Source organism: Gastrolobium bilobum, unplaced genomic scaffold (assembly GCF_033153095.1).
Source record: "Gastrolobium bilobum isolate Gb01-03AN ecotype WA unplaced genomic scaffold, APGP_CSIRO_Gbil_v1 utg1578, whole genome shotgun sequence".
Taxonomy (NCBI): Eukaryota; Viridiplantae; Streptophyta; class Magnoliopsida; order Fabales; family Fabaceae; genus Gastrolobium; species Gastrolobium bilobum.
In genome coordinates, this window is record NW_026899219.1 from 676,805 (window position 1) to 688,789 (window position 11,985).

Below are 11,985 nucleotides of genomic sequence, written 5' to 3' on the forward strand. Positions count from 1 at the left end.
CTTTTTACCTCTGCTGCATTGAGTAGACAGGTTAGAGACGAACCTAGACATTTGGAGAAGCGTAATAAATAATTCTAAAGATTCGTTAGGGATCAGAGAACCGGTGAGTTTACATTTGAGAATTTGCTTCTCCAAACAGTAAATAGTTCGAACAAAATTTTATACAACGAAATACAACATGTTATATTTGTCGAAAAGACTTATAATAGTCTAATAGACATGATATGTGTAGGATGTTAATCTTTCACAAGGCACGCACGGAGTTGAGAGGTAAGATTGATGAAGGCATCTTCTTCGCAAGGAATTGTAAGACCCCCCATGGGATGATTGAAGCCAAACTCTTCTTCGGCTCGGTTTAGCAAGTTAAGAAACGAAGGATGGTTCAAGTATGATATTGGAACCACAAACCGCTTCTTTTGCAGCTCTCCAACGTAGACTGCTATGTGGCCCTTTGGAACATTGGACTGGTTTCCACTATGGAGATGCTGTGCCTGTGGGTGTGACGTTGACTTAAATATCTGTTTCGCGTGAAGAATCATAAACGGCAGACGTATACCCATCATACGATCTAGCCTTGAACTGTAGAGAAAGAAAGTTAAATGAATGCAAATAGAAAGTATGTGTAGTAGCTAGCAGAAGCCTGAATGCGATGAAATATAAAGTTTGCGTAGAGATGGAATTTGAAACTGAAGACTTAAGACTTTGGTGGTTTTGTATTTATAGCATCAACAGTGTGTGGGATACCATAAAATTGAGGGGCCTAGTTTATAAAATTCATCAAAGAGTCACATCACATCACATGGACTCCAAACTTTAAAATGTATCCGCCAGCTCAGTTCCATTGTAGTAGTCCCTGTAATAGTGTGTGCAAAACAGAGTGCCGTACGCCAAAAACGAGTAACACCTATCCATGTGGTCACTTAAAAAAAAATATTATTATTATTTTGGTGTTTTTATTAAATAAAACGAGAGACCATAAATAGAGTAAAAAAAAGCTTAATCAAATTTAGTTGCTTTTTATAATTAAAGATATTCAATGATTTTTTTAATCTTTAAGTAAAATTTCAAACGACAATTATTTCAAAATAGAAGAAATATGAATGAATATTATTTAATCACATGTAGAAAAAAAGTTATTTTGTAACTTAATACAATTAAGAAATAAAAAAATTATTTTTTTATGTTGTCTAAAACTTATTTCATACTTTTAAAGTTAAAAGAATATAAAACATCTATGAGAAATGGACTCACTTTTTAATATGCTCAACGAATGTAAAAAATAATGAATTTTTGCATGTCTCATTTATCATGATGAGAATATCTTAGTCATTGGATAAATCAACAATGATTAGAGAGAATGTGCAGGAGGGTGTTAAATGAGATTATTGTTAATAATACTAAATAGAGTAAGAAAATATTAATTGTTAGTTTATTTTTAGACAATTCAAATTATTTCACATCACTTCATCATGTTAAATGAGACATGAAAAAATCAATTCCCTATGCCCGATTAGCTAACACTTGGCCCAAATTATATTACTCAACGTAACAAATATTCAAGAGGAGCTTCGTTTGCTTACATGTTCAAGAATGAGAAATTGGGACGTGGGAATTGAGCCTTGCTACAAAAACAGTCTTCTAAACCTGAAAATACACTACTATTATAGTTAGATACTACCAGTAAAATCATTAACATTTATTTGTTGGATGCAGTATGAAAATTTTATACATATATATAACATTTGCATAAATTTAATAAGTTATAAGAAAAACATTTTACAACAAAGTTTTATCTCATATTGAAGTTTGACATGTACATGAATATTTGTGTGTGTTTTCACATTAATATGATATGTTTGTTATGCGGATTGATACGATCGGACCAAATATATTTATAATAAAAATGATGTGAATAATATTAAACTAATAAATATGAGGCTGAATATAATCATACAGTTGTAGGTTAATTTTGAGTTTGTATATTGAAATAAGACATGAAATAGTTTTTTATTTCATGTTAATTTTTGTCAACACGAACATTACATGAAAATAATTGACCAAATCACAAAAATTCCATATTGTGCTTATCATATTGAATTACAAATTATCACCCCCTAATAATCACTAGGCATAAAAAAAAAACCATATAAGCTCTAATTTTTCATCTCAAAGTTTTAAAAAGTGAAATTTTGCTAAACCATATGGCAAACTAATTTGACACATGTAAAAATTATAACTAAAGAAAGATTATTCCCATACTATCAATATATGACATTAATATTTTAATTACTTCATGGAGATACAACAGAGAACATTTTGAAATGCAGTCCTAAACATGCAAGAAAGAACATTTAATTTAAAAGTAATAAAATCGATTAATACTCCAAAACAAATAAATTATTAAAAACCGAAAAATATATTAATTGTTCTCCAGAATTAAGGTGATAAGGGAATCAGCATCAGAAAGCAATCAAAGCACAATATCTACATGGTGCAATGTATACTTGTCAGAACAGGCTCGTGAGTGAAATAATGTAAACGAGTTTTGGGCCTTTTGGCAGTGGATCATTCAAATGTGGAAAATATTTTGATTGCTTTCGATGCATTGAACACTTGTATATTATTTATTAAATATAGTAAAATAATATTTTTACACTATCTTCACCTTCGTAAATATTTCCATTCATGTTCCAAAATTTTACACATTGGAAAAGGGAGTTTGTACTCCCGCTTAGGCAAGATGAGCTCCCAAATGTGACAGACTGCCAATAGAGCTTGACCATACCAATCCAAACTCTATATTTGATTTCTTTAGAATATAAAATTTTGAACTCTTTACAAAGATATGCGATATTCTTGATAACCTTCACCACCACATACACCTCACAGCCACAATTAGGCTTTAGGAGTAGTAGTCATTGGGGATGGTGAGTCTTTAGATATTTTCGGATTTGAGCCGTTCATCAGGAGAAATATTTGCATGATCAGGCTCATGAAAAGTATAAATGGTCTCTCTCACATGTAAACGATAGAAAAAGAAAACAAAAAAAAAGTAAAAATAAAATGATTCAAATATTTTTTTAACTGCGAGTGGGACCAGAAAAAGTTAACATGTACGGGAATTATATTAACTTTTTCCGTTCATCAGAGCAATGCGTCAATTTACATAAATACTTTTTTTTTTTCCTTCCTACCAAACCTGCCCTTATCAATGAGTTGTGGTCAGTACAAAGCCTAACGTATATTAATTTTTTTTACAAGCGAAACTATTTTCTTATATTATAAGAGAATTATTTTCTCCTATTAGTAACATTTTAATTTTTGTGCAATGTTATTTTATTTTATTTTTTTAATAAATATGGATCTCACATAAAATATGTCAATTTTTTTTTTCTCTTACTGCATAAGAAAAATGAAAGGTAAATGTTGAAATACAAAATTAAAAGTGTACAATAGGTACGTTTGAACTAAAATCAATATAACTGTTATGTAAATTAAAAAGTAACATAATCAATCTTAAACAAGTAACTTTTTACTAGGTTTTGTTTAACTTCTATTTTTTTTTTAAAAGCAAAAATTTAACTAAACATAATTTCATAAAGCTCTTATCATAAAAGAGAGTTTATAATGAATAAAAAAAAAGTTACTCAAAAAAAAAATATTTATATAGTGGCAATTGAGTTAAATTATAGATTTTGATATGGCAAAAGGATAAAATCCTTTATTCCCTTGCAGCAAATAGTGGGGTTTTTTATCATTACCTTTATGATCTAAAAAATTACCTCTTTGTCTCCGTATCAAAATATTTCACCTATATGCCGCAATATACCCAAGTATAAACCTAGATACTCAAGCATTATGGGTTTTTTTGTTGTTGAACATGCCTGAATATGGACCTAGATACTTGAGTATGTGCTGTTCCACACAATATACTCGAGTATCTGGATTCATACCTAGGTATATGTAAAAAAAATTATAGGAATTTTTCAACACGTAGCTCTCGAAAAGTTATATGAAATACAAAAAAGCACTTGATTTTGGACACTCTAGTCAAAAGTTATGGCATTCCGAAGTTTTACTCTAAAATTCCCAATTTTTTTTAATGCCAATAGGTTTTTTGATCCCCACAAAACTCTTCCTCAGATTACTTGAGTCAAGTCCAATATATGACTATAGAAACTTGTTTGATCCAAAAAAATCTAGTGGGAAAAAATTTAACCACTCGGGTGTCCGTATTTAACCCTAAAATCTCGTGGAAAAAAAATTTAACATCATATTTTTTTGAATCAAACAAGTTTCTATAATCATATATTCATAATATTGGACTTGACTCGGGTAACCTGAGGATGAGCTTTATAGGTATCAAAAAACCTATTATAGCATTACAAAATTTTGGAAATTTTAGAGTAAAACTTCGGAAGACCATAACTTTTGACTCAGATATCCAAATCAATTATTATTTTTTTTTTACTTCATATAGCTTTTCGAGAACTACGAATTGAAAGATTTTAATAATTTTTTTTTTGAACATTGTACTCGGATATGGACCCAGATATTGAAGTATATTGCGTGGAACAATATATACTCAAGTATTTGGGTCCATACTCCAATATATAGAGGTAGAAATGTGAAATGCTTTGAAACGCGGACATAATGATAATTAATGATAATTTTTATTATGAAAAAAGACAAATGGGTCAGAAAGCCACAAATAGTGTATTGATCGATTGTGGGCTTTAAAGCCTCTCATGCAAGAGGAAGCTTTGGGCATCGTCTGTTTTTTTTTTTTTTTTGCAGAGGGCGAATAAATTATTTATTTGTTTAATTGCACTTTATTTTTTCGATTTAAGCACATATTCATTATTAATCTATTGGTAATTTTAGCAACATTCTCTACTATTATAAAGTAATGCTAAAAATAAGTATCTAAAGATACATTTTAAAATAATTGTTGTATGAGTTCTCTTTTTGTTATATCACATGACAAAAATATTTTCTTGCACACACAAATTAAGTGTGGGTCCACGCTTAAAAATACAAAAAGTCAGGATGTGGAATTGTATTCTTAGGATATGGAACCAGATCCTTATTGCAGGAAGAAATAATATCATTTCTACAACATGACAAACTGATTTCGCTTATTGTATTGTTAATGTATATTGATGCTATTATTGATATTTATGCAAGAGGAATTGTAATCTGATATGTATAACAAGACAAGCTCAATTTTTATAGTAACAGAATGACAGAACATAATTAAATAGATAAGCATAATTTGAATTAACTATATTATCCTAAACTTCAACTGTTGACTGAGCCTTCCCAGTAACCTTTATACACAGTTAATTAGATAAAAATCTCATGCATCGCCTTTATTACCAATTATAAGACAGTATACAGAGAAATGGATGTTATGCTTTCATCACTAAATTAATTTCATTGCTAAGTCTACAATATATGTAGATAATGTTATTGGAAGGTTACTTTGAAATTTTCAAGAACTACATTTCGAAACAAATAAATTTGCTTGAATTCAATTGCAAAAAAATTATATACTTTTGGAGACATCACTTTGGATGCTATTGGATTAAGGGGAACCTCTGGTACAAAATAAATGGAAGAGACCAGATTTTGTTGCTCCTATCTAACTTGGTAGTAATCTAATCTTTATCAACTAGGAAAACAAAAATAACCAATGTCCCAATAGGTCATTTTGATGGGACAAATCGCCATCATTTGAACAATTAATTAAGAGAAGAAGTTAAATTGATGAAGTAATCTTCAGTGCATGGAATTGTGAGACCTCCCATTGGGTGATTGAATCCGAATTCTTCTTCAGCCCAGTCCAACAAATCTCTGAATAAAGGGTGGCTCAGGTAAGATATGGGAATTACAAACCTCTTATGGCTCTCTCCAACATACACTGCCAAGTGCCCTTTTGGAACATCAGGAATGGCTGAAGCCATTTTGATTCTTTGTGAAAGAGTTCTCTGGAGTTTCTGTTTTGCTTGAGCTATACCAACAAATCTGTTACCACTCTTCATGATTGAGAAAACTAGATATGAACTCTGAAGTTATTAAATGTTAAAAAAAAAAACTTTTAATGGTAGAGCTGGAGAAGACTTGGGTTTGAATTATGCTATCTTTAGAAACTAAATATATAGGGTGTCAAGCCATGCACTAACTAAAATTTCTTGATAACTGTGAAGAATGTTTAGAAACATGTCAGGTGAAGGCCTCGGGGTAGGTTCACATGACTTTGCCTAATCAGAACCAAAACATGAGGACCCACTATCTTTAGAAGCCAAAAGAAAAAAGGGTGGTGCTGCTTAAAAGTTATACTATTTATTGGTCATCGCCTCTTGCTTTGAACTAATAATGCCCTTACCTTTTTTATGCTAGGCACGTTCTTGACATAAAATGCCAACATGAATTGGAAAAAGATGTTGTACTATTCTTGCTTATTCAAATGAGCTTTGAATTTAGACTAGTAGCATTTTCTTGTCATCATTTGACAACATCACAAGTTGTGATAATAGATAGACCTGCTTATTGGTTCACAGACTGGGTTGAGTTTAATTCTTGATTCAATTGGGTATGTGGCAAGTTTTAAATTCTGATTTCATCAAAATTGACTTGACCCAATAAACTTAATTTAGTTTTTAATTAGAACCTTTATAGCTGATATAGTATTATAGAGCTTAATTATATGGTGGGCATGATAGGATAACAATGAATAAAATAAGAGGGTTGTATAAGAATATGATATTTAATTTTAAGAGTCTTAATTATAAGCTCCTATCCTATTAATTATGTGTTTGATGTGTATTATTGGATTCAAATCAATCTAATATAATGTTTGACTAGTTCAGGTAGATTAAAATTATTTCTAAACTTAATGTGACCCAGTTTAGGTATAAATCTTTTTGTACGATGATTGATGGTGAAACCCATTGATACAATAAGGAGTGTATACCTATAGAGACTCTGTCAGTCAAATCAATATGAGACCGAGATGAAAAATACAATTAGGGTTACATATCATTGTATTGGAATTAAGAGAAAATGACACGTTCCACGTGATTGTGAGATGATGATGTCTTTTAGAAAATATTCTTTGATTTTGTGAAATATCTATAGATAACTATGTATTGAGAAATTGAGAAGAGACATTGAAGATTAGGCTTAGACATGGGACCCATTATCGGGTTTTAGAACACAACCCATTCCAATAAACTATAAAAGAGTTTTGTGCTCTGTATCTGAAACTGCGTAAAGGAGTTTTTGATTACGTTAATAGACATATTGTCCAATGTTACAAAAAGGTGGATTGGAAAGCTTGGGATAGGTCTTTAGCTTACCAAGGTCTTAATGAAACTTCATTAATTTCATCTAATTAGTGATAGCCGATCGATGACTGGTAAGTAGTTCAAAGAGAGTTCAACTTTTTATTTTAGTTGTATTTTTTTGGAAAAATTTATTTATATTTGTGAGGTTTTTTTTATTTAATGAATACATAGTTCTAGTTATCACTAATTTCACATTTGATGATTTGTGTGTTATGGTTTTAATACTGTGAAGTTAAATGTAAGTGTTCAAACTAAAAATAAGAGTTATATAACATTTGTCTTAAACAAAATTTTTAATTCATGAAACTGGGAAAGCAATACTCAAATCATGTTACCGTACATAATTTCATTTTATACATTTTATTTGGGTTTTCTTTCTTTCTATTTTAATCATCGTTAAATTTTCGTAAATTTTTTGGAAAACTGATCAAATCCAGATCATTTTAAGTTGTATTAGATTATTATATCATATTTGAATTTAGAACCAAACTGATAGAATGGTAAAACAAATAAATTGATGAGATTATATCAAATGATATTTATTTAAACACGTTAATTAGACCTATTACGTTTTTTATAGCTAACTCAGGCTAAGGAATGGTTGCATAAACTGCAACAATTACCTGCCCCCTCTTCTCAAAATAGAAAGCTAGTGGTTTTTATCCCCTTTTACCCCTTTATAATAAGGATTTTATTAATTTTATGTTAAAGGAGATAAGTTATCTCATGTCATAGAGATAAATTTGTGGGCTCCACCATCTGAAAAATAAAAAAGAAAAGAAAAGAAAAAAATGACACAATTATCAAAAGGTATGTAGGAAAGAAAATTATCACATGTAACATAAGAGTAGTTTTTTCCTTATAATAATAACGACAATCACATGACTTTCTTAAAGGCAATTATTAGTCAGCTATGTTCTAAACAGATTCTGGCAAATGAATGCTTTGTTCATTTAGCTCAAATTCACTTCAACATACCCTACTTATCCTCCTTTGCAGTCACAGTGCATTCCAATAATTGAGTCAATGCAATGGAAAACTGAAAAGAATGTCCATCAGTACATGAGATTGCATAAAAGTTTCAACACAACACGTGAAATACTTCCTCTCTATTGGAGCATTGGACACGATTTTTGAAGGCTCAATAATTACCCAAATTTTTGTATAACAAAAGTTTGTTTATGAATAGTTGACTATACTTTTAAGTAGTTAATTTAAGTTAGTAAGCGGTTAACAAACCTGTCTTTAAAGTTTAATGACTATCCTTATAATAGCCCTCACTAGTAGTTATGGATTTAATATTGAAGGATAAGTATAAAGAAAAAGAAATAAGTCACATTTGGTGAAAAAGAGAGTTAAAATGACAGTAAAGTAGTAAAAATGTGGGTAAATAAAGTTATCCAAAAAGTGAAAGTAAATATAAAAAAGTGACTAGACAAATATTCTAGTCCATAGGGTAAAATTTGGTAATGAATGGAGGTGTGTAGATAGATAAGCTTATACCCACTGATAAAGTAAACTCATTAATTGACTCAATTAAGTCACTATTCTCCTTCTTCTACGTTTCATCCGACGACAGGAAAGAAAGAACGGAGATTTTGGTTTTAAATCTTCCAAAATTCATAACTTGAGCTAGAGACCTCCAAATCACTCCGTTCCAAAGCCAAACCTGTGAGAAATTTCGAGAGGAACCTATTGGTACCAATATTTCTGGGTGGGGTTCACTGTAGAGAGAGATCTTCTCCCCCAAAGATTTCGAATTTCATGGAAAAGATAGATTTTGATGGAGCTTGAGGCCATGGGAGCTTAGGAACTCATCTCTCCTTTGTTCTAGAGTGCATTTGTGGTAAGAAATTCCCTTCCTTTTCATGTTTTTATGAAGATTGAATTTAGGTTTTCATTTTGAAAATTTGTTTTGATTGAGCATGTTAGAGCTTGATTCAAGTTTAGCTCATGTTGAGAAAAGTGTTTAGATGAGAATTTTAACGGTGAAAATGTATTTGAAAAAAATTAAAGATAACGTATTTTTGAATAGTGTCGTATACGTGAATAATGACGTATACATGAATAGTACTGTAGAGAGGAACAGTACTGTATATATATGAATTAATGAATCTTGGATTAAAGGTGTGTGATAAGCTTGAATTTGATGGACTAAAGCATTGGAATCATGAAGTTGGCATGATTTCTTGTATGTGCCTCTTAGCCATTTTCAAAGGAAGTATGTGCTATGAGCTACTGTTTTACAAAGCGAGCATAATTTTATGCGTGGAATAATATTTTAAGGTGTATAGACCTTCGTTTTGGTGAAATAAAAAAGAAAATAAGGTAGCTCCTTTGTATGGCCTTAAAATGAGTTTTGGCCATTTTCAAAGGAAGTATATGTGCGGAGATATTGTTTCGCAAAGTAAGAACACTTATATGTGTAAAATAATTTATATAGGTGGCTAAGCTTGGGTTTAGGCACTAGACAAAGAGAAATCTTATAGCTCCTTTGTAATGGGCATTCTGCCTTAAATTGGGAAAAATAGGCTTTTAGGTGGTAAGAGGAGTAATGAGTGTTCTAAAGGCCTTTTGGGACTATCCTAAGACTAAGTGAACATGTGGAATTTTGTAGGGATTTGTTGAACAAAGAACCACCCACTCATGACTTAATATGATTAAGTAAAAAGAAAATAAACAATAAAGTATGTGTCTTGTATATTTACATGGCATTATATCATTTTATTGAGTTTTGTGTTGAATTCCTTCTCTAGGTGTGCCTAGAGACTGTGAACGTTTGGATTCTCGTGGAGCAAGATAAATAGCTTGTTCTTCAAGTAAGCAAATTGTAAAGCTCCAAGAGGTAAGCTCTATGTTTATGGGGTTTGCTCCTACTTTGTGTTCCGCCATAGTGTACGGACTGTGGTCAGGTTGTATGATATGTATGAGATATATGATATAGATGCATTCATATAGAGCTATATGATAATATGATATGTTTTGTTTTGATGTATTTACTTTGATATGTGTTAATATGATATGTTTTGTTATGATATGACTTCTGTAATATGATTTCTGTAACAATATCTGGTCATTGATTGTATAGTACCCGGGTGTTCGCTTTGGGGTCCTCCCTCGGGACTGATGGTGTACGCCTCTGATATGTTCTGGTTCCGCTTTGGGGTCCTCCCTCGGGAACACGTGCGTTGATTTCCGCTTGGGGTCCTCCCTTGGGAATGACTGCGTACGCCTCTGATAGGTTCTGGTTCCGCTTTGGGGTCCTCCCTCGGGAACACGTGCGTTGATTTCCGCTTGGGGTCCTCCCTTGGGAATGACTGCGTACGCCTCTGATATGTTCTGGTTCCGCTTTGGGGTCCTCCCTCGGGAACACGTGCGTTGATTTCCGCTTGGGGTCCTCCCTTCGGAATGACTGCGTACGCCTCTGATATGTTCTGGTTCCGCTTGGGGTCCTCCCTTGGGAACACGTGCGTTGATTTCCGCTTGGGGTCCTCCCTTGGGAATAACTGCGTACGTTTCTGATAAGATATGTGTATATGTTTTGTTTAGTTATGATATTTGATTATATGACATGTTTTATGAGATATGTATGATGATTTTGTAAATGATATTTGTTACGTACGTTGATTTCCGCTTGGGGTCATCCCTTGGGAACGATTGCGTACGTCTCTGATATAACACGTTTGTTCTGATATGAGTATTGTGATGATTTTTGTAAAAGATATTTGTTACGTGCGATTATTTTCGCTTGGGGTCATCCATTGGGAATGACTGCGTTTGTCTTTGATAAGATATGTATATATGCTTTGTTCAGTTATGATAATTGCTTATATGATGTTTTGTATATTATGTATCTGACTGTCATGCAGGAAGTGAGCCCAGGGTATGGAGGGTTTTCCATAAACCTGGAGTTTACTAGAGATTCGTCTCTAACCCCGTTTGGGGATATGATTTCAGGAACACAGTTAATTGAAGAGCCTCATGGGACCAGGACACTAACCGTGGCTAGAGGTACTAGTATGAGGATGTGGAGTTCTGGGTGGTCGGATGCTACTATTTGTTTTAGACGTATTTTTGAAAAAGATGTATTGTTGCATAGTGTTCATATTCGATACATGTACATTTATGTATTCAGGCATGATGATATGACTATGTAGTATTCAGTTATGTTATGTATTGGATTGCATGCTATTAGATTTGTGGCACGGAGCCAAGTTCAGCATGCGCCCATAGATGGGTATCTGAGTATATTTGCATGACTGGTACTTCTGGAAATATATATTGTTTAAACTGTCTATCAGGAACTCTTGAGAGTGGGATTGGAAAATCCCCAGTTGTCCGATTTACAGAGGTTACTCTGTTCGATTTTCGTCTCCGTAAAATAAGAATTAAATTAGAAGAAGTATGCAATGTGATATGTCATGTGAAAAAGGATTAAAGAAAAAGAAAAAGTTAGTTCGTATTTTCGTAAGTTAAGTCTTCCGCTGTTTCTGTTAAGTATCATATGCATGTTAATTGAACCGGCTCGAGGTTGGGGATGTTACAGTGCTTTTGGCGCTACTGGCGCCATTGTTGGCACTAATGGCGTCACATTATATATATATATATATATATATATATATATATATATATATAT

General features: G+C 32.1%; 2 protein-coding genes across 2 annotated transcripts; both read right to left on the bottom strand.

Annotated features, from left to right (window-relative positions):
• Positions 1-170: 170 nt before the first annotated feature.
• On the bottom strand, positions 171-655 carry LOC133288356 (auxin-responsive protein SAUR21-like). Its single transcript, XM_061486083.1, has one exon. It carries the CDS (start codon positions 561-563, stop codon positions 237-239), a length of 327 nt encoding a protein of 108 aa, XP_061342067.1. The 5' UTR covers positions 564-655; the 3' UTR covers positions 171-236.
• A 5,089-nt stretch (positions 656-5,744) lies between these two features.
• On the bottom strand, positions 5,745-6,044 carry LOC133288366 (auxin-induced protein 15A-like). Its single transcript, XM_061486096.1, has one exon. It carries the CDS (start codon positions 6,042-6,044, stop codon positions 5,745-5,747), a length of 300 nt encoding a protein of 99 aa, XP_061342080.1.
• Positions 6,045-11,985: the final 5,941 nt, after the last annotated feature.